Here is a 20,623-nt window from a genome sequence, read left to right as displayed (position 1 = left end):
TTGAGCGAAAAAACTAAGGGACAGTACCCAGGCCCTGAGTTCAAGTCCTGATGCTGATACCAAAAAAGAAAAAAGTAAGAAAGAAAAAAAGAAAAGTCAGGGGACTCTGTCTTGTCTTCAGAATCCAAGCCCTGGGAGGAAGTAAGACCAAGAAACACTGTCCAGGCAGGAGAAAGGAAAGGAACTGGGGAAAAAAAGGGAAGGACCGGGCATCACAGCAGCCAGGGATTCCTAGCAGTTGGGGGAGGAATCTCAGGAAAAATGCACCAAACATTAGGGAGATGTTAAAGCATGGATAGCTGGAGGCTGTGAAGGAAGAAGGGAGGCAGAGAAAAGACCTGAGAGTTCAGAGTGACTTGGGGGCTGGATGGCTGAGCTGCATACCAGAGCAGAGGGACGCAGCTAGTTCCCCCAGCCCCAGCAGGGAGGGAGAGAGAGAAGGGAACACTCACCTCCTCACCCCCTCTTTTAGTCCTCTCGGACTTCCTCTGCCTTTCTAGCCTGGGCTTCCCAACCTCCTCAGCTCACTTTCCTAAATTCAGCTTAAGGAGAGCAGACTTAGCAGGGAAGGAAAGGCCTTAGCTGCCCAGAGCCTGAGTCACCACATAGTTGAGGCTCCTGTCACTCAAAGTCCCGCCTCTGCTCCACCCTGTGCCCTCTGCCCACCCCAGGCCTGGGATGGCTGCGGTTAACCCAGCCCTGGGACTTACTCCACGTCTCTGTGTGTCCTATCATGGAAGCTTTTCGAAGGAAGTCACCTTCTCCTCACCCTCCCAAAGTAGTATACTGTGTCCACCATGCTGATTATCCTCAGCCTGTGACTGAAGCATGCTGCTGCCAGCTCAGGAGCCAATGTGACTCAGGAGCTGTGGGAAGACACAGTTATGGCCTTGATAAGTCACTTCCCTCTCTCTGGGGTCCAGTTTATTCACGTGTGAAATAACATTCTGTCAGCCTGAGTCAAAGTGACAGACACTTAACTGTGGAAGAGTGGGATCAAATGGGCGTGCTTGATAACCCCTGTGCTAACAGTCCGAGTGAATGGACAGGACAGGGCAAGGTGGCGCAGACTCATTGCCCAGAGCAGCCAACACCCTCGGCAACTAGATGAGTCAGGTCCCACATGGTGGAGAACTGGCCGGAAAGCGCCCGTTGGCTTCTGAGTCAGGAGAAATACGGACCTCTCTGATGAATGACTGGCCAGGGTCCCACTGGAACTAATGCTCCCTTCACCTAGAAAGTTTCCCATGCCAACCCAATATGGCCCCCACTTCCTGTGATGGGAGCCCGAAGCTCATCTTTCGGCCTCCTTGGCCTGCTCAGCAATTCCACTCCTTCCTTGCACCTGACCTTGGCAACCCCTCTTCCCTTCAGCCCTCAAGGCTACCACCCTCCTCACCCACAAACACCCCCACCCTGCCCTAACCTCCCCCTGGGCTCTGCCCACCCTTACTGTCTAGTCTACCTCCCATCCTGGCAGAGCCAGCCAGATGATTGCCAAAGGGCTGAGCCAGCGGAGGACTTTGCATGACAGATGCAGCTGCTGCTGCTGCTGCACAGGAAGGGGGCAGCTGGCACGGTTCCTGGGAGATCCTATCAGAAATGGCCTCCAAGCCTGACCGTCCTACCACCCAAACCTGTTTGTTATATTAAACAAGAAAATCAATAGGCTTCCCCTTGGAATCCTTAGGAAATCAGGAAAATAAAAATGGGGAGCAAGCCCGAGAGCAGAGGTACCCAGGATGCCACCTGGGCCAGGTGTCGTCCCTCTCTTGAGAGTCAAACGCACAGAGACACACTCCCCAGGCCTCTTTATCCCCTTCTGCACTGGTCCCTGAGATGCTGAAACCCTAGGCCACTGCAGTCATTCTGCTGGAGTAGCAATCAGCCTACTCTGCCTGGGGGCACTGCCAGCCTGATTAGAGCAGACAGACAAGGGCAGGTGGCAGAATTGCTCTAACCTTTCAGGAGCACCAATATTTTAGCACCACAGCATCAGAGCAGGGTGGGCTCCTATGTCCAAACACACAGAGGGTCAAAGCAAGCACAGGAGTTAACAGCATTATTGGTACAGGACGGAGGAGCCCAGGAAGCTCTAACTATCCAAAAAACAAAAAACCCCTATCTGATAGGTGCAAAGAGGAAGTTCTGGGTTCTGGGGAGAGGGCTGGTCGCCACAAAAACTGCAGTATTCATTTCAGAAATGCTTGGGTGGGGCCCTCGCGGCACTTCATTCCTCTCCCTTCAGCATGCTAGACCCTCCACCTCTCAAAGAGGGAAGTGGCACACTTGGGGCATGTGGGCAGCTGGTGGGATGGGCCTGGCCCAAGCAGCGCAGCAGCTGTCCAGCTCTGCTCAAAGCAGAACATGAAAAGAATCTAAGTTCTTCTTGGAAGAACGTTAGAGGCTTTTAACTAACTTTTTTCTTTTTTTTTTTTTTTTTGGGTCCGGTTGTGGGGCCTGAACTCTGGGCCTGGGTGCTGTCCCTCAGCTCTTCAGCTCAAGGCTAGCGCCCTACCACTTGAGCCACAGCGCCACTTCCAGCTTTTTCTTTTTGTTTATGTGGTGCTGAGGAATCGAACCCAGGGCCTCAAGCATGCAAGGCAAGCGCTCTACCACTGAGCCACCTTCCCAGCCCCCTTAACTAACTTTTTAGCAAGTGACTTAAGAAAAATGCCGACAGGGCTAGGAAGGTGGCTCAGTGGTAGAGCGCTTGTCTTGCATGCATGAGGCCCTGGGTTCAATTCCTCAGCACCACATAAGAAAAAAGCCGGAAGTGGCGCTGTGGCTCAGGTGGTAAAGCGCTAGCCTTGAGCTGAAGAGCTGAGGGACAGAGTTCAGGCCCCATGACCAGACCCACCCCCCCAAAAAAAAAATGCCAACAAAGCTAAAAGTAATCGCTGTTTATAATCAGTATCTGCTGGTTTACCTACCAATGAAACCAAAGCTCTGCTTTCCCATTCACTCTCTAGGTTCTGTAGATTCTGAGACAATTTCAACTCTGAGCCACGACTCGTTTCTCTGGATCTCTCTGTGGAACTGAGATTTTTGCCCCATAAGCGGTAAAATGGACTCTTCATTCCCCTCATTCCCCAGGACCTGACTCATTCCCAGTACCTCCCTTTCTGCCCCCCACCCAGCCTCAGCTTGCAACAGACCCTCCCAAGGAAGACTGCCCAGTAACCGGAGACGTCACAGAATCATGCCGATTGGTTGCCTGCAGCAGGGAAAGACCAAGTTCCAGCCAGAGCCACTCAGGCCCAAGCCCGGATGGATGGGGGGAAGGGCAGCCCAAGCTGGCGTGTGGTGACTCAGGCCTCCCCAGGGCAGGGTGGGGACAGAGCCAACCCCCGATGGCTTCCCCTTTCCTGCCCCCCCAGCTCTGCTACAAAGTCCTGTTAACTCTTTCCTGCCCACCCCCGCCCCCTAGAATCCAGCGCTCCAACTTTCCCAGTCCCTTCAACCTCCAGTTAAGACTTGGCTGGCACCCAAGCACTGGCCTTTTCCAACAACCTGGCCACGCTAGCTCTGTACCAAACCGCCAGGGCACTCGCAGGATGTGCAGATGAGTCACTCTTCCTGTAGGCTGAGGGGGACTAGAAGTGGGGATCCATGCCCCCCAAACCGACACGCCCAGTTCCTGAGGGCTGCCAGGCAAGCTGCTATCTTACCAATGGCCTAACCCCTAAACCCCACCTTTTTCATTTGAGCCTCAGGCCTGCCCCTTAAATGTAATTGTTTGCACAACGTGGCCTCTCCTGCCCAAATCTTCCACTATTGGGAAGATTAGGTAGTGAAAGTTGCACAAGCAGAGGGGGTGTGGTGGGAAAATAGAACTTAAGAGGAGCCGGACAGGTTCTGAGGCCCCAGCGATATGCCAAGCGCACATCCCCGGCCAGCTACCAGCTACAAAGGCAAAATGCAGTTCCAATCCAGCTGAAGATGAGCCGCCAGGGAGCAGAGCTGGAGCAAGTACCAGCCCAGCCAGGGAGCAGAGTTGGAGCAAGTACCAGCCCATCCTCACCCGTAGGAGTTCCAAACCATAGCTCTCCCCTGCAGAGAGCTCCATCACAGAACCCCAACTGCCAGTCAGTTCCAGCCAGCCTACAGCTGTACCCCTCCCAAGCTCCCAGCCTGCTCCCTCCTCTAGGAAAAACAAGGCCACATATACCCATCAAACCAGTTCTTTTGGGGGAAGGTAGCAGGGGACACATTGTGCGTGGCCTTTAAGTTAGGACTGTGGCCCCATCTCCAGTGCTGTGATATACCAGCACAGTACATATATACCCTCTAATGCAAAAGCTCCATAAACACACCTGTCAAACACACCTCTGGTGTCACGCAGACCTGGCCCCAAGGCCATAGGTTTGATCTCAAGGACCCACCCAAAAAATAAAGGGAGAAATCTACATCTATACTGAGCACTTTTTCCCCCCCTTATCATTCCCTAAGCAATACAGCACAAGTATTTATATAACATTTACAGCATACTGGCTGTGTAAGTAATATGATCGAAAACACATAGGCAACATAAATAGGGTTTTGCAAACGCTACACTGTTTATGTAAGGAACATGAGCAGAAGAAGGGATTTGGATATTCTAGAGGATTCCTGGAACCATTCCCCCCAGACAGGATAGGACAACTATAAATCTGAAGTCCCTCTGGCCAGATGCTGGTAGCTCACACCTACAATCCTAGCTAGTCTGGAGGCTGAGATCTGGAAATCTCAGTACAAAGCCAGCTGAGGAGACAAGTCAGGGAGACTCTTAATCCCCAAGTAAAGAGCAAAAAGCAGGAACTGGAGTTGTATCTCTCAAGGGTAGAGCACCAGCCATAGGCAAAAAAAGCAAGAGTGTGAGGCTCCCGAGTGAAAGTCCCAGTATCAGCACACACACAAAAACGTTCCTCTATACACTGAGTTACATGTTGACTCTTTCCATTTTTAGCAGGTATTTTCTGCCCTCACTGGGGAAAACCTGGAATATGGCTCCTAAGAATTTGGTAGCAAATTAAGCTTCATGTCACCACACCCTGTTCCTCATCTTTCCACTGCAAGAGGCGGGGTAATACAGCAAAAATGAGGCCAGGCCTCCACTTCTGCTCTTCTGAAGACTTCTCTCCTGCTGTGCAGATGCTGCAGGCACAGGGCCCTGCGCAGCGCATTTCTACCCTTTCAGGAGCCACCACTCACAAAGGAGGCACGACAGGAAAGGTTCAATGTTCAGCTTCCTTTAATGACCCCTATCTCCCTGAAGGGCAGGTGCAGGCAGCTAGGCGATGGCAAGAGATGGTCACTTGAAGATCTTGCCCTGATTGAAGGCTTTGCCCACGTGCTGGAAGGCCCCCTCCCAGGAAAAGTACTCTCGAACCAAGGTCTGGGTCTCCTCACTTCCAGGATCCAGTTTCCGCCATGTATAGGATTCGTAGTCCACCTGCCAGTCTGGACTCAGCTGGGGAACAGAAGCCAGCAAAGAGGCATGTGGTCAGGTTTATCAGACACCCGTGCAGCCCCCCAAAACAATGGAGAACATGAATGGTTCTTCCCAGGCACCCCTGAACGCCTCCACATGGCTCACAGGCTCATCTCATTGCCCCATATTCTTGCCCTTACCCCAGAGACTCCTTCCCCCATCCCCCCTCACCGGAAAGGCAAGTTCCTGGCCTCTGAAAACCCAGACTCCAGAAATGGAGCTGCTATTATTGGTTCCAAAGAGGACGACACTGGCAAAGGCATTCTTCCTCAGCTTGTCCAATCGCTGGAACATTCCTGGAAGGGCAAAGGAGAACATTCAGCCTTCGGAATCACATTAGCCCATGGCTAATCTCTGCCCTCTCCCCAGACCCATCCTCTCCTTCTTACCAGTGATGAGGTTGCAACTCATGAAGGTCTGGGAGAGCTCTTCGGGGAAGCGGTACTCAGCATACCACAGGGACCAGCCATCCTTATCAAAATGCTCCCAAAAATATGGCAGCGCCACAGACAGCGTGTCCTCATTGGAGTACTTGCGCTTAAATTCATCCAACACAAACGTACTGAAAGGAAGACAAGAGAAGGAGCCGATAAGGACCAGTCATATAGAGACAGCAAGGGATAGCCAAGCTAAAAGTGTTTTCACTCCAAATTCACTGGCAGATAACCTCACCAGTGAAGAGAGCAGGAGGGACATTACAAGCCAAGGCCACTCCTCTGCCCAAGTATGCTAAGCATGAGGGTAGGACTCACAGTGAGCAGTATCAGTAAGGGCATGGCTGACTTCTGCCCCCAGGTGGACACTCTGGGTAAGGATTCCTTTCTTCACCAGCTCCGTCCCACCTGGTCCAGTCTGCTCACAAGCCCTATTCAGTTACTGACTCACTAAAGTTTTCCCCACCGTGCTGGCCTCTCAGGTTGAACAGGCAGAAGTAGGAATACAAAGGGCCTCGCCTCAAATCTCACACCCTGGTGTGTGAAAACAAGTTTCTATAAGGAACCTTTAGATTTGGGTTATCTTTGAGGCAATCCTGCATCCTGAGCCAAGAAGGCAAGGATCAACGTAGGAGGGGTTAGTCACAACCCCATGGCTGAGGTTCTAGTTTTTTTGTTCTTTTCAATTAACAAAGCATCTATAGGCAGTAATCCTAGTTATTAGGAAGACTAGATCTGAGGTTCCAGGGTGAGTGCTGGGCAAGAAAGTCCCTGAGAAGCCAGGCACTGATGGCTCACACCTATAATCCTAGCTACTCAGAAGGCTGAGATCTGAGGATCACAGTTCAAAGCCAGCCTGGGTAGGAAAGTCTGTGAGACCTATCTCCAATAAAAACCACTAGAAAATCGGAAGTGGCGCTGTGACTTAAGCAGCAGAGCGTTCCCCTTGAGCTGAAGAGCTGAGGGACAGCGCCCAGGCCCAGAGTTCAAGCTTCATGACCAACCAAAAAAAAAAAAAAAAAAAGAAAGAAAGAAAGCATTTATATAATGCCAGTAGACAAGAGCATACTAATATTTACATACTTTCCTCTGGTCTTCGATTTTTCAAAGATGTAGGGACGACCCATGCAGTTTTGGTCAACTGTGACAAAACTATTAAAAATTCTTGCTGGGTAGGGTGGCACATGCCCCTGTAATCCCAGTATTCCAGGCTAAAACAGGAGGAACCCAGCAAGCCTAACCAGCAGCTACATATAAAAATACCAATGTAGAGGCTGGGAAGGTGGCTCAGTGGTAGAGCGCTTACCTTGCATGCCTGAGGCACTGGGTTCGATTCCTCAGCACCACATAAGCAAAAAGAAAAAAGCTGGAAGTGGCGCTGTGGCTCAAGAGGTATAGTGCTAGCCTTGAGCTGAAGAGCTGAGAGACAGTAGCGCCCAGGCCCAGAGTTCAGGCCCCATGACCAGACACCCCCAAAAACAAAACAAAACACCTAAAAAAACAATGTAGCAAGGTGCCAATACTGGTACCTGTTTCCCATCACAGCCTGTTATTCATTCTTTCTTTTTGTGGGCAGTCATGGGGCTTGAACTCAGGGCCTGGGCTCACTCAGTCTCTGAGCTCTTTTGTTCAAGGCTAGAGTAATCTAAACTTTGAGCCAGTGGTTAATTGGAGATAAGAGGCGCAGACTTTTCTGCCCAGGCTGGCTTTGGACCATGATTCTCAGATGTCAGTGTCCTGAGTAGCTAGGATTACAAATGTGCCCCACCATTCTTTCTTTTCTTTTCTTTTTTCTTAAATGTAGCTATTGGGACCAATAGCTATATTACACACATATATACATTTTTTTTAGAGTGGCTAATGACCTTATACTTCATTAATGTGCCAAACCTTGAATAAATGAGTGTACAACAAATGAGCACAAACATCACCGCAGGATTCCACTCTACCTTCCCAACAGTCCCATGAGTTAAGACTGTTCCCCTAATCCTTGCTTTACAGGTGAGGCCAAGTGGTTCCTATCCAAGCTTATACTGTAACAAAGCACCAGGCTCTTATGCCCAAGACTGGAGCTTTACCACTGGAGCCACATCTTCACTTCTAGCTTTTTGTGGTTAACTGGAGGTAGGGTAATTTGTGGTTAATTGGCTTTGTTGAACAATGATCTCAGGCTCCTGAATATCTAGTATTACAGGTATGAGCACTAGCACCCAATTTTAAAACTTTTTCTTTTTGAACTCAGGGCTTCAAGCTCTCACTTAGCTTTTGCTCAGCTCAAGCTGGTGAACTATCACCTCCAGTTCTTCAGTACTTTTATATGCACATATGAAAAAAAAAAAAACCCTGTTAAAAAAAAGTGCTCACGCCTGGCACTGGTGGCTCACACCTGTCATCTCAGCTACTCAGGAGCCTGAGATCTGAGGATTTCAGTTCAAAGACAGCCCAAGAAGGAAAGTCTGTGAGCCTCTTATCTCCACTAAACTAAAAAGAAAAGGAAAGAAAACAACAACAACAACAACAAAAAGCTGGAAGTACAGCTGTGGCTCAAGGAGAGCACTAGCCTTGAACAAGAAGTCCAATGGTTCAATGGCAGTGTCCACGCCCTGAGTTCAAGCCCCAAAACCAGCACTAAAACAAAATGTTTTGAGTTCAGCTTGGCCTATAATTTGAGACCCTGTCTCAAAGAATTATAAACTAACCACAGACTTCTAAGAAAACACCTTTAGCTGGAAGGTCATAGAGGGCTGGAATGTAATCCTGAACAAAACAAACAAGTCCGGGCTGGGAAGGCGGCTCAGTGATAGAGCGCTTGCTTTTGCATGCCTGAGGCCCTGGGTTCAATTCTTCAGCACCACATAAGTAAAAAGAAAAAAGCCAGAAGTGGTGCTGTGGCTCAAGTGGTAGAGCGCTAGCCTTGAGCTGAAGAGCTGAGGGACAGCGCCCAGGCCCAGAGTTCAGGCCCCACGACCGGACCCAAAAAAACAAAAAAACAAAAAAAAAAAAAAAACAAGTCTCAGTCTTAAGGGTTTCATCTTTGAGCAGGCCAACAGGACACCATGATAACTCAGCAAATACGCATTAACTGTTCCAAAAAGGATATAAGAAAAGGCAAGATTTGGGGCTGGGAATGTGGCTTAGTAACAGAGTGCTTGCAGGCATGAAGCCCTGGGCTCCTCAGTACTACATACACAGAAAAAGCCAGAAGAGGTACTGTGGCTCACACAGTAGAGCGCTAGCCAGCCTTGAGCAAAAGAAGCTCAGGGACAGTGCCTAGCCTTGAGTTTGAGCCCCATGAGTGGCACAAAAAAAAAAAAAAAAAAAAAAAAAAGGCAAGGTTCTACTATTACACTGTTGGGACAGGAGCATCACCTGAGCCAAGAGTTAAAGTAGAAAGGATGTCTCTTGCAAGATTTCCAATTTGCTGCCTGAGCTACATTATAAAAATTTCTACTTGAAACAATTGAACTTCAAACCAAGAAATGTGGCTTAAAGTATGTTTTCATTTGCAGGTAGCTGTCTGTCTGCATGTCCTGGAATAGAAAATCAATTTTTAAATAAATTTCTATTAACCACTTTGAAAAAAAAAAAAAATTTCTAGTAGGGCTGGGAAGGTGGCTCAGTGGTAGATTGCTTGCCCTGTATGCATGAGGCCCTGGGTTCAATTCCTCAGCACCACATAAGCAGAAAAGGCCAGAAGCAGTGCTGTGGCAAGTGGTAGAGCGCTAGCCTTGAGCTGAAGAGCTGAGGGACAGCACCCAGACCCAGAGTTCAAGCCCCACAATCAACAATAACAGCAACAACAAAAATCTCATGTGTATTACAATAGCATATACATAATAGCATCTAGTTTGGGCCAGTTATACACACAAACAGATCTTGCTCACTCTTGACCTATCTCAGTGCAAGTTTAATCACTTGAGTTTAAAGAACAGATAAGGAAGGATGTAGCTCTTGGTTAGTCTTCAGCACTGTATAAGTCACTTAGCTGCACCCAGAGCCTTCTTGGTCACCACAAAGGACCTGGGAGTTCTAAGGACTACAGCCACACTGCAGTTGCTGGTGTCCCCCATCATCATTCACACTCCACACACCCCGACTTCCTTCCTGTGGGTCCTCTTGCACACCAAATTACCACACTAACCATCACAAAATGGAGGAGAGGGGATGTCAAATCTGAATCCTAACAGACCAAATAGTGAATGGCATAAGGCCTATGAGTTCAAGGTCAACTGGCCTATAGATGAGACCCTGTCTCACAAACAAGCAAACAAAATTCCCAAGTTATGAAGCAATGACCACAGAAAAGACTTTGACTTCCAATAAAATGTTTAGGGCAGTGACTAAAGTGAGTGGGTAGCAAAGAACCAGAAAAGCACTGGCTATCTTTTTTGGCACACACACAAAAATCTTCACTACACTGAATGCTGGTGGCTCACACCTGTAATCCTAGCTACTCAGGAGGCTGAGATCTAAAGGTCTTGGATCAAAAATCCAGCCCAGGCAGGGAAGTCCATGGGATTCCAATTAAAACACCAAAAAGTTGGAAGCAGAGCTGTGATTGCCACCACAAAACCAAACAAAACTCTCACTATATGCTGTCTTCCAAGAACTACTATTCTGTCAGTAGACCCTGGATACCCATAGGTGTGTGGTTCCCAGGAGCTAGGTGGTTGTCCGGTGCTCAGCTCCATCTCCACCAACTTCTGCTAGACACCTGGGACTCTCAAATTCTCATTTCATCTAAACACATTAACTTTTATCTAGTACTTGGGTAGGCAAGCACTCAGAAGATCACACAATTTAAACACAACTGACAGCAACTCAGGATTAAGAGTTACTGCACCCTAAATGCTTTTGAGATTTTTTGTGGGGGTGGGGGTGGGGGGTTGGCTGTGGGGCTTAAACTCAGGGCCTGGGGGAGCTCTTTTGCTCCAGCCACAGCTCTACTTCCGTAAGTCTCATAGGGACTTTTCTGCCTGGGCTGGCTTCAAACCATGATCCTCAGACCAGCGTGAGCCACCAGCATCTGGTGAAATTTGATTTTTTCTTTTTTCTTTTCCAACTTGAGGGGCCTGGGCACTGTCCTTGAGCTTCTTTTGCTCAAGGTTAGTATTCTATCACTTGAGCTACAAGCATCACTTCCAGCCTTTTCTGTGTATGTGATACTGAGGAATCAAACCCATGGCTTCATATGCATGCTAGGCAAGCACTCTACCATTAAGCTACCTTCTCAGCCCTAAATGATTTCTTTTTTTAAACTGAAGTTGGTAAAAACCAAGAGAAACAAATCAGGGAATAAAAATAGGATTCAGAGGACCCCCACCATCTACTTCCTTCTGCTTGGGGGTGTCAGCTACTAAGTTTGTTAACAATGAAGCCACTTGTTTGGTAAGCAATGTTTGTAGTCTGATTTTTCACAACTAGTAACAGAATCTTGCTGCTGTCAGTTGCTTCAAAGCCAGCCCAGCTAGGGACATAGGCTGTCTTCATCTTCTTTCTCCCCATACTTCTTGGCCTTCAACTTGCAATCCTAGTATCTTGGCTTCCAGAGTGCTGGGATTATAAGCCTGTGTCACCACTCAGCCTTCGACACTAAGTGAAATGAGCACACTCAACCAAATTGCTGGCTGAGCACTGGTGGATCATGCTTCTAATCCTAACTACTCAAGAGGATGAGATCTGCGGGTCGTGGTTCAAAGCCAGCCAAGGCAGGAAAGTCTGTAAGACTCTGTCTCCAAATAACCACCAGAAAACTGAAGTGGTGCTATGTATGGCTCAAGTGGTAGCTGACTTCAAACAGTACTCATCAGATCTCGACTTTCTTAGTAGTTAAGATTTAACATATACTTTCAAAACACCTTGAAGTTATTGCACTAGCTAGCTGGTCATAGTGGCGTGTGACTGTCCTTCCAGCTACACAGGAGACTCAGATTGAGCAGAATGAAGTTCTAGGATAGTGGACAGTCCTGAAAAAAAAAGCCCATGAGACTCCATCTCAACAAAAAGTGGGTATGGTGGTGTGTATCTGTCATCTCAGCTAGAGTGGGAAATGCAAAATACAAGGATCACTTGGTCCTGGCAGAAAGAAAGACCCTATCTCAAGATAACCAGTGCAAAAAGGATGGGAGGAATGGCTCAGTGGTAAAGTGCCTGACAAGCACACACTAGGCCTTGGGTTCAAAACCCCAGTGCCAAAATAAACAAATAAATAATCCAAAATTCTGGCCCCTGATGCCATAGGGTATAGAAGTGAGCATGCCATCCAGTATCCTTACCTCTTGGGCAGATGAGCAAAGGGGTCCTTGGCCTTGGGCTCAGAAGCCAGTGCCTGCTCACACTCATCCATCTCCTCCTCTGGAGCTGGGGCAGCTGCCTTTTTTTCCTCTTTTCGCTCAGAAGCTTTTTCCTTCTGCTTCTCTTCCCTTGAACCCTTCTCTTTCCGTGGGGTATCTTTTTTAGGCTGGCTCTCTGCAAACTTCTTAGCTGAGGGAGAGAATAAGGAAAGGAGAAAAATGTCCTGTTTCCAGATTCCTCCAAGCAGAAATCAGCATTAATAATAAAAAAGGACCCTCCCCCACGGTATAACCCCTGCTTTCACTGTATTTGATGTTGGTATAACTTGGGGAGGGGAAGGGAAAAAAAACAAATTGCTTAAATAAGGATACAGGTGGACCCATTGCAACAATGAGATGTACAAGGCAATATGTCAAAAAATGAACTTTACAACTTTGGCTGGGGGTGAGGGGGAGAGATGGGAGGGCAGGAATGGGAAGGAGAAACAAAGGAGGAGGCTACAATGCTTGATAGAAATGTACTCATCTTGCCCATGTAATTGTAACCCCTCTGTACAGTATTTTCACAATAAAAAATAATAATAATAAAAGGAAAACGGATGGATGGGAGTATAAACTACGCTGCACTGTCCGTGATCAAGCAAGGAGATGCCTTTGGAAATAAAACCAGACCACCCTGCATTTTACTGCAATTTCACATGATTCAGGGTTCCCATAACCCAAAGACTGGATAAGAAAACAAGGACTCTGACCTGTGCTCCCGTCCCCTCCAACTTACCATCAAACTGGGCCATCTTCTCACACAGTTTCACCTCCCCCAAGACAGCCCGGAACTGGGGCTGGTTAATGCAGGTGAGGAACCAGCGGTTGGTATTGGGGAAAGCCTGGCGGAAAGAAGGCTCCAAAACCTGTCAAGATAGGTGGAGTTAAAGTGAGCACAGGAAAAGCAGAACCCAGGAGACTCTTAGCTCTCTCTCCCTACCATCTCTAGGCTGCCCTTCCTCTAAAATCCTAGACAGCTGCATCTGATGGCATTTACTGCTCCCCATATAGACCACTTCTGTATTTCTTGCTTGCTTTACTTTTTGAGACAGGGTCTCACTACACTACCTACTCAGGCTGACCTCCAATTCATGATCTTCCTGCCTGAGCCTCCCAAATGCTGGAAACATACCTTAAAAAAAAATCTCTTTATATATATTAAAAAAACTTCTTTATAGTCCAGTCTAATGTAAGAGCTTCCTGTCCCTTCCATTTAGAAAAACTGTATCTTGCTCCTAAAATCTTACGTTGTTACCAATCTTTTAAATTTCACCTGCTAATATGCCTTCTTTTGACACTATTCCTAAGAAGGCAGAGATCATGGTTCAAGGTCACCCTGGGCAAAAACAAAACAAACAAAACAAAAACTAATCTCTACAAACAAGCTGTGCTTACTAATCCCAGGTACTGGAGAGTCTCAGGGAGGATCACAGTTCACAACCAGCCAAAAAGCACAAGATCCTATTAAAAAAAAAAAAAAAGCTGGGGGGCAAGAATCAAGTGGTTGTGAGGTAGCTCTTGAGTTCAAACCCTCTCACACAAAAAAGGGAAGGACAAGAGGCTGCAACAGAGCTATTCATTAAAGAACCTGCACCCTAGCCCAGTGATAGTATGCTTGAAGCCGTGGATTCTACCATCACACCACCTCTCTCTCTCCCAAGTGCCTTAAGAACACTTTTTTTTTTTTTGAAGCTGGCACTACTGGCTCACACCTTAAATCCTACATACTCAGGAGGTTAAGGTTTGAAGGATCCACCTGCAGAATAAGCAGCAAAAGTACAACTGGAGATATGACTGAAATGGTAGAAGGCCGCCCTAACCAAGTACAAGGTCCAGAGTTCAAATCCCAGTACTGCCAATAAAATACTACTTACTTGCTAAGAAGGCTCTAGCTATCTCTGCACTGACTATACTGTGTGCACTATCCTCAGCCTTAGGCTTGGTATGAGCTCAGTAACACACAGCACTTGTCTAGCATGTACAACAGTAATGGACAGCCAGGAGTGCTGGCTCTGCAGTACTGCCTACTTACAAGCCTTGTGTGTGCACTGTGTGCAGTTACAACACAATAGGTAGAGAAGCATTAAGACATTGGAACACCAGGCACAGGTAGCTCAAGTCTGTAATCCTAGCTACTCAGATGGCTGAGATCTGAGGATCATGGTTCAAAGTAGCACGGGAAGGAAAGTGTAAGACTTATTTCTAACCAACCACCAGAAAACTGCAAGCGGCTCAAAGTGGTGGCACACTAGCTTTGAGCAAAAGAGCAGAGTTCAAGCCCCAGGACCAATGACAATAAAAGATAGGTCCAGTGCTAGTTTGAAAATTTGCAACATGTTATTATTTTTGGAGGAGGCTGGTACTAGGGTTTGAACTCAAGACCTTGAGTTTACCTTCCTAGGCAGGTGTTCTACCACCGAGTCATGCCTCTACCCCTTTTCTTAGATGGTCTTTTTGTTGTTAATTTTGCCAGTTCTGAGGTTTGAACTCAGGGCCTGAGCACGGTCCCTGAGCTTCTTTTGCTCAAGTCTAGCACTCTACCACTTGAGCATTAGCACCACTTCTGGCTTTTTTTTTTTTTTTTTTTTTTGGGTCCAGTCGTGGGGCCTGAACTCTGGGCCTGGGCGCTGTCCCTCAGCTCTTCAGCCCAGGGCTAGCGCTCTACCGCTTGAGCCACAGCGCCACTTCTGGCTTTTTTTCTTTTTGCCTATGTGGTGCTGAGGAATGGAACCCAGGGCCTCAGGCATGCAAGGCAAGCGCTCTACCACTGAGCCACCTTCCCAGCCCCCCACTTCTGGCTTTTTCTGTTTATGTGGTACTGAGGAATCTAATCCAGGGCTTCATGCATGCTAGGCAAGCACTCAACCACTAAGCCACCTTCCCAGCCCTCTTAGATGGTCTTTTTGTGTGTGCTGCTCTCTGGGTTTTAAGTTAGGGCCTTGTGCCATCACTTGACTTTTATCACTTGGCACTCTACCATATCTCCACTTCCACCTTTTTGCCTGGGTTGGCTTTGAGCCTCAGTCTAGGATTACAGGCATAAGCCACCAGCACCAGGAGAGCTGGTCATTTTTTTTTTTTGGGTTGGTCGTGGGGCTTGAACTCTGGGCTTGGGTGCTGTCCCTGTGCTCTTGAGCTCAAGGTGAGCCTCTACTGCTGGAGCCACAGCGCTACTTCCGGTTTCCTGGTGGTTTATACTTTCCTGCCTGGGCTGGCTTTGCACTGATCCTCAGATCTCAGCCTCCTGAGTAGATAGGATTACAGGTGTGAGCCACCGGCACCCAGCGAGCTGGTCATTTTTGAGATAGGGTTTTGTTCCTTCCTGGAATATTCTTGGACCCTAATCTGTTTATTTTAGGATTCCCATTGTACCCAGGATAACAGGCACACACCCACCTTGAAGAGTCTTGAGAACTTCTTTACATAAACTGGCCTTGAACCATAATCCTTCCAATCTCAGCCTCCCAAATCACTAGGATTACAACTGTAATCCACTAGTGCTCAGCTAACACGTCATTCCTTTTCATCCAACAACCTAGACAACGTTCATTACTACCCTCATTTTGTTGATCACAGAGGGGAAAAAATGGGTACAGGTATGAGTCAAGTGGTAGAGTGCCACAGCAAGAGCACAGGCCCTGAGTTCAAGTCCAAGTACTGAGGTATATGCACACATGCCCGCACATACACAAGCAACCTAAAGGAATTCACATACCCTTCTGTATTCTCCATTAAGTGAAGCTAAGACTTAAACTCAGATCTGCCCTCAAAAGATCTTGAAGCTGGGGCTGGGAAGGTGGCTCAGTGGTAGAGTGCTTGCCTTGCATACATGAGGCCCTGGGCTCGATTCCTCAGCACCACAAAAACAGAAAAAGCCAGAAGTAGGGGCTGATGCTCAAGTGATAGAGTGCTAACCTTGAGCTGAAGAGCTGAGGGACAGTGCAGGCCCTGACCGACAAAAAATAAATAAATAAATAAATAAAAATCTTGAAGCTGCAAACCTGTTTTCATAACTAAGGCTAGCCAAGCTTCCCAAGGAAGGCTGGCATAAAACAGCTCGACAGCCAACCAGAAACTAAGAGCAATCTTACAGTGATGTGTATCCCCACATCAACCCTGGGACCCTCCACCCCAGATATGACCTTGGACTCCCTTTCAGCCATGTCCTCAGCAGAGCCAGGCCACCAGGACTGTACTGTATTTCCAACACTCAGCTACTCCCTGCCAAATGGGTCCCTTTATAAACCTCACCTGTTTATAGAGCCACAACAGGGTGCAAACAACTGTGATATCAGCCAGTGTCACTCGTTCGCCCACCAGGAAAGTCCTTGTCTTCAGATGAGCATCCAGCAGCCCCAGAATTCGCCTCACCTCCTCCTTTGCATTCTCAGTGGCCTATGATTCAAAACAGTCAAACTTAATGGGTAGATTCTGTCTTCCTCATCTTCCTCCCACGAACATAATCAGACATATATCCACCCTGTTTCAATCATCTAGAATCATCTCAAATGTTATCCTGAATGAAGCTGTCTATACTAAATGCCTTTGTGGTGGGCCTGGCTTCCTTTCCCACTACACTGAAAATAATAATAATAATAATAACTTATTGGAACCTTAGAGCACATCTGCTCTAATCACTCAATTCCCATTGGGAGTATAACCTGAGCAGAAATGGTGCCTTGGACCATGCAAAACAAACCACTGTATATGACAAAGCACCCAGATGCCATTAGTAGTCTATTTACAGGCCAGAAATTGTGTCCTTTTCATCTCTCACATATTCTTGCTATCTGGTCCTTGATCTATTTTCCCATTCCCCAAACACTCAGGAACTGATGCTGTCCCCAAGTTCCAAAGCTCACCTGTTTGTTATGATGCATGATGCCTAAGGTGGGGAACACCCAGGTGCTGGCTGGGGGCACTATGTCACTATCAGCAAAGCTCACCCACTGCACCACCTGGGCTGCTGCCTCTGGAGTACCTCCCCGAAGCTCCTCATTGCTCACTGCAGAGGCAGAACACGCAGGTCAGAACCTTGGGAGTCATGCCAGTTACCAAGCCAGGTCCACTGCAGTCCACCCTCATGCTCTCACCTCCGGCCCTCCCAATGCCAAATATCCCTGCAACAAATTACCATAGTAGGCGATGGCATTGCTCTCAAACACACAGAATCCATCATCACCCTCAAATGCTGGAACCTAGGAAAAAAGGAAAATACAGTCATGTCTCAATGACCCAGGAAGTAAATGGTTTTTAGATTTTAAAAAATGACCAGGTATCCCTTGCAATCTGAATATCTGAACTAAGCAATTGGAACATTTGGCTGTTATGGGTTATCTGCATGAAACCCCTGAAAGACACTAAGTAGAAAGTCAGAAACTAGAACTCTTACATCTACACAAGATGTAAGATGTAAGACTTTACGCATAAGCTTCTAAGTTCAAATAAAATACAAGTTGTACATCTATATCTGTATCACTGACAAGAATTAGGGCACAACTCACATAGCAATGGACCTTCTCTAATATTAGCCTCATAACTGTGGTTATTTACCTATCTCTAAATCCCTTGGGGGGAAATTCACTCTAATGAATAAGTAATAGATACCTGCACTGGTAACATTTGGAACTCTACCGTTCCCCATGAATATAATTAAACCTGTGAATTTGGCAAGTTGCTGAATAGCTCTGCATTACCTTTTGCAGAGCACTCTATAGTTATCTCAAAATAAATAATTTCCTTTTGATTTCTGTGAGGCAAAACCTCTCTATGTGGTCCAGGGTAGCCTTGAACCCTCAATTCTCCTGACTCAGCCATCCCAGTGATGGGATTACAGATGTGCACCATCACACCCAGATTTCAAGTTCTTTTCTTTTCTTTTCTTTTTTTAAACCAATGAAATGTGGTTAAATAATTTGGAAAGCACCCTTTAAAAGATACAGCCTTCTACAGGGCAATGGAATCCTAGAGCATTCTGGGTTCTCAGGATCAAAAACAACTGCCCCTCTCCACTTCCCTTACTCACCTTGCCAGCAGGAAATTTCCGGAGAAATTCAGGGGTGCGGTTGGTTTGGCCAAAGTGGAAGTGGGGTGGTGCGGAGAGTACACGGACCTGGGCCCCACTGTACTGAGCAGCAATGAGAGCCTTGAAGGCTCTCCAGTTTTCAGGATATGTGTACAGGGTCTATCAGAGAAAGGAGAAGTGAGGAGGATTATTGAGAACTGGATTCCAAGTCCTAAAATCCACTCTTTCCCATTTATTTATGCTGCTCCTTCTGGTCCAAGTTCCCTAGTTATTTGTCACATGTAATCAGAGTCCTCTGAAATACCAAGAACAGAATTACCTACCAACTGCTAAATAAAGCTCGCTGACAGATGTGACCTTCCCTAAGGACATCCTGGGAGGAAGCACTGCTTTCCCGTGTTATCTCCAAGAAATCCAGAGATGGTGATTCCCATAAGCCTCCTCCCCCATCTGCCTCCCCCGCCAGAACCCTCGGTTTCATTCATTCACGGTGACCCCAGCGCCTGACAACTCACTCCCTCTACTGCTGAACTAAGCACGTTGAGAAAGCATCACCCGTACAGGAGACATTCCGGACGAGAGATTTCCCAAGTTCCCCTGAGAACTGCCGCGTTAAAAGCGACTAGCATGTTCTCTTTCCAAATCAACGCCTCTTCCTGAGATTTAAAAATAAACTTCTTAAAGCCTCTCTCCTCGTCCAGCATTCCCTCATTCTCTGGTCCTGGCCGGCACCGGGCTCTCAACCGACTTCTCTGTGGGTCTCCACAGTGGGGTCCGGCTGGTCCCACTACCCGGAGACGCAACTCGACCCCAAGCCTGGGCCGTGCCAGCCGTCCCGACGCCACACCGACACCCGCTCCTCGGTCCCCGTTCGCTGCCCCACAAAACGGTGGCCAAAGTTCCACCAAGAAGCCGAGACCCCACGGCCCCCAACGGCAGTGAAGCCGAGCCGCCTGGGTCAGCCTGCAGACGGCGCGGACGTGAGCATCTCTTTCTCCTCACATTCCACCTCTGCCCTCCGGGAGCTCCGGTCTCGGTCCCTCGCCCTGTCCCAGGAGCCCTGCTCCCCGACAGGATCCTCTGCAGACCCCGGGCCACCCCCCCAGCATGGCCCCCGACGTCCTCCGGCGCCGAACCGCCCCTGTCGGACAGAGGATGGCGGCGGATGAGACGAACCGAATCACCAGAGCCGATGAACTTACCCCAGCCGCCATGGTGATTCCGCAGAGAAAGGGGGTGGGGCTGTCGGTGCTGCCGCAAAGTGCGCCGCCAGGGAGAGGAGGGGGTAAGGGAGAGCCGTGGAGAGGCAGCAGCCGGAAAGCGAGGACGGCATAGAAGGCCCGCGCACGACAGTTCCGTATCCCAAGGCGCTGAATTGGAAAAAGAAAGGGGTGGGGCCTTGCCGTCCCGGGCAGTGCAGGCTCGTGCCTGCGCAGTAGGGCTCTTGTGTGGCCCGCCCCTCAAGTAGAGCCGACCAATCGGAGTCCTGACATGAAACCCCGTGAGCTCGGTGGGCGTGGATAGTGTGAGAACCCGAAAAAAAGGACGTGGCACAACCTCCAGTGAGGTCCGGACCCCCGGGTCGGGCCCTGCACGTTTTCCCTGAAATGAGAGGCTTTGGTAGGTTCTGCCCAGTCCCTCTTACTATGACTGGGTGAAATACAGGAGAAACTACTACTGCACGGGGGTGGCCGTTCACTCAACTTTTATTCCCGCTCAGGTTATTCTGTGGAAGGATGAACATCTTAACGGGGCCCTAAGTCTGCAAAATAGGTTTGCTCGGATTAAACCACCTTGCAGCTCCAGGATGCCATTCCTGCCATCAGAAAGGGCTTCGGACTGGCGGGCGCTGGTGGCTCACGCCTGTCATCCTAGCTACTCAGGAGCTGAGATGGAGGATCGCGGTTCAAAAAATCCAACCCGGGCATCAAAGTCCAGTCCGTGAGACTCTTATCTCCAATAGACCACCAGAAAGCCCAAAGTGGCGCTGTGGCTCAAAGTGGTAGAGAGCTGGCCTTGGGCTGAAGAGCTCAGGGACAGCGTCCAAGCCTCATGACTGACCAGAGAGAGGGGAGGGGGAGAGAGAAAGGACGTTCCCTTCAGCCTCCTTCTGGAGGACGGGCTCTGTCCTGGGAGGGGCCCACAGCACAAGGAAATCCTGGTCTTGATGGGCTGCTTTGAACCTACTTTCAAGTTTGAAAGTTTCTTATCCAATTAAAGAACTGGATGAACTGTTAAGAATGGTTGATGCTGTCACCGGTGGCTCCTGCCTGGAATCCTAGCTACTCAGAAGCCTGAGATCTGAGGATTGAAGCCAGCCTGGGAAGCAAAGGCTGTGAGACTCTTAACCTGCAAT

At 48.4% G+C, this 20,623-nt stretch overlaps 1 protein-coding gene across 1 annotated transcript; it reads right to left on the bottom strand.

Moving 5' to 3' along the window:
• Nucleotides 1-5,215: 5,215 nt before the first annotated feature.
• Nucleotides 5,216-19,650, bottom strand: LOC138810691 (elongation factor 1-gamma). Its single transcript, XM_069997885.1, has 10 exons — nt 19,470-19,650; nt 18,268-18,426; nt 17,377-17,440; nt 17,105-17,247; nt 16,494-16,637; nt 12,979-13,108; nt 12,183-12,390; nt 5,863-6,035; nt 5,645-5,769; nt 5,216-5,452 (listed from the first exon to the last, which is right to left on the bottom strand). Exons 1-10 carry the CDS (start codon nt 19,479-19,481, stop codon nt 5,294-5,296), a joined length of 1,317 nt encoding a protein of 438 aa, XP_069853986.1. The 5' UTR covers nt 19,482-19,650; the 3' UTR covers nt 5,216-5,293.
• Nucleotides 19,651-20,623: the final 973 nt, after the last annotated feature.

Source organism: Dipodomys merriami, unplaced genomic scaffold, assembly GCF_024711535.1.
Source record: "Dipodomys merriami isolate MVZ:Mamm:240054 unplaced genomic scaffold, mDipMer1.0.p SCAF_505, whole genome shotgun sequence".
NCBI lineage: Eukaryota > Metazoa > Chordata > Mammalia > Rodentia > Heteromyidae > Dipodomys > Dipodomys merriami.
Note: the sequence above shows the minus strand (reverse complement) of the source record. Positions and strands in the feature narration are given on the sequence as shown.

Bases quoted from the DNA above. Each gene is read 5' to 3' on its own strand.
- LOC138810691 (XM_069997885.1), bottom strand. The intron at 17,441-18,267 runs GTGAGTAAGGGA...CTTTTTTCCTAG, and splicing joins GGAAATTTCCTGCTGGCAAG to GTTCCAGCATTTGAGGGTGA. The intron at 16,638-17,104 runs GTGAGCTTTGGA...TTTGAATCATAG, and splicing joins TCATGCATCATAACAAACAG to GCCACTGAGAATGCAAAGGA.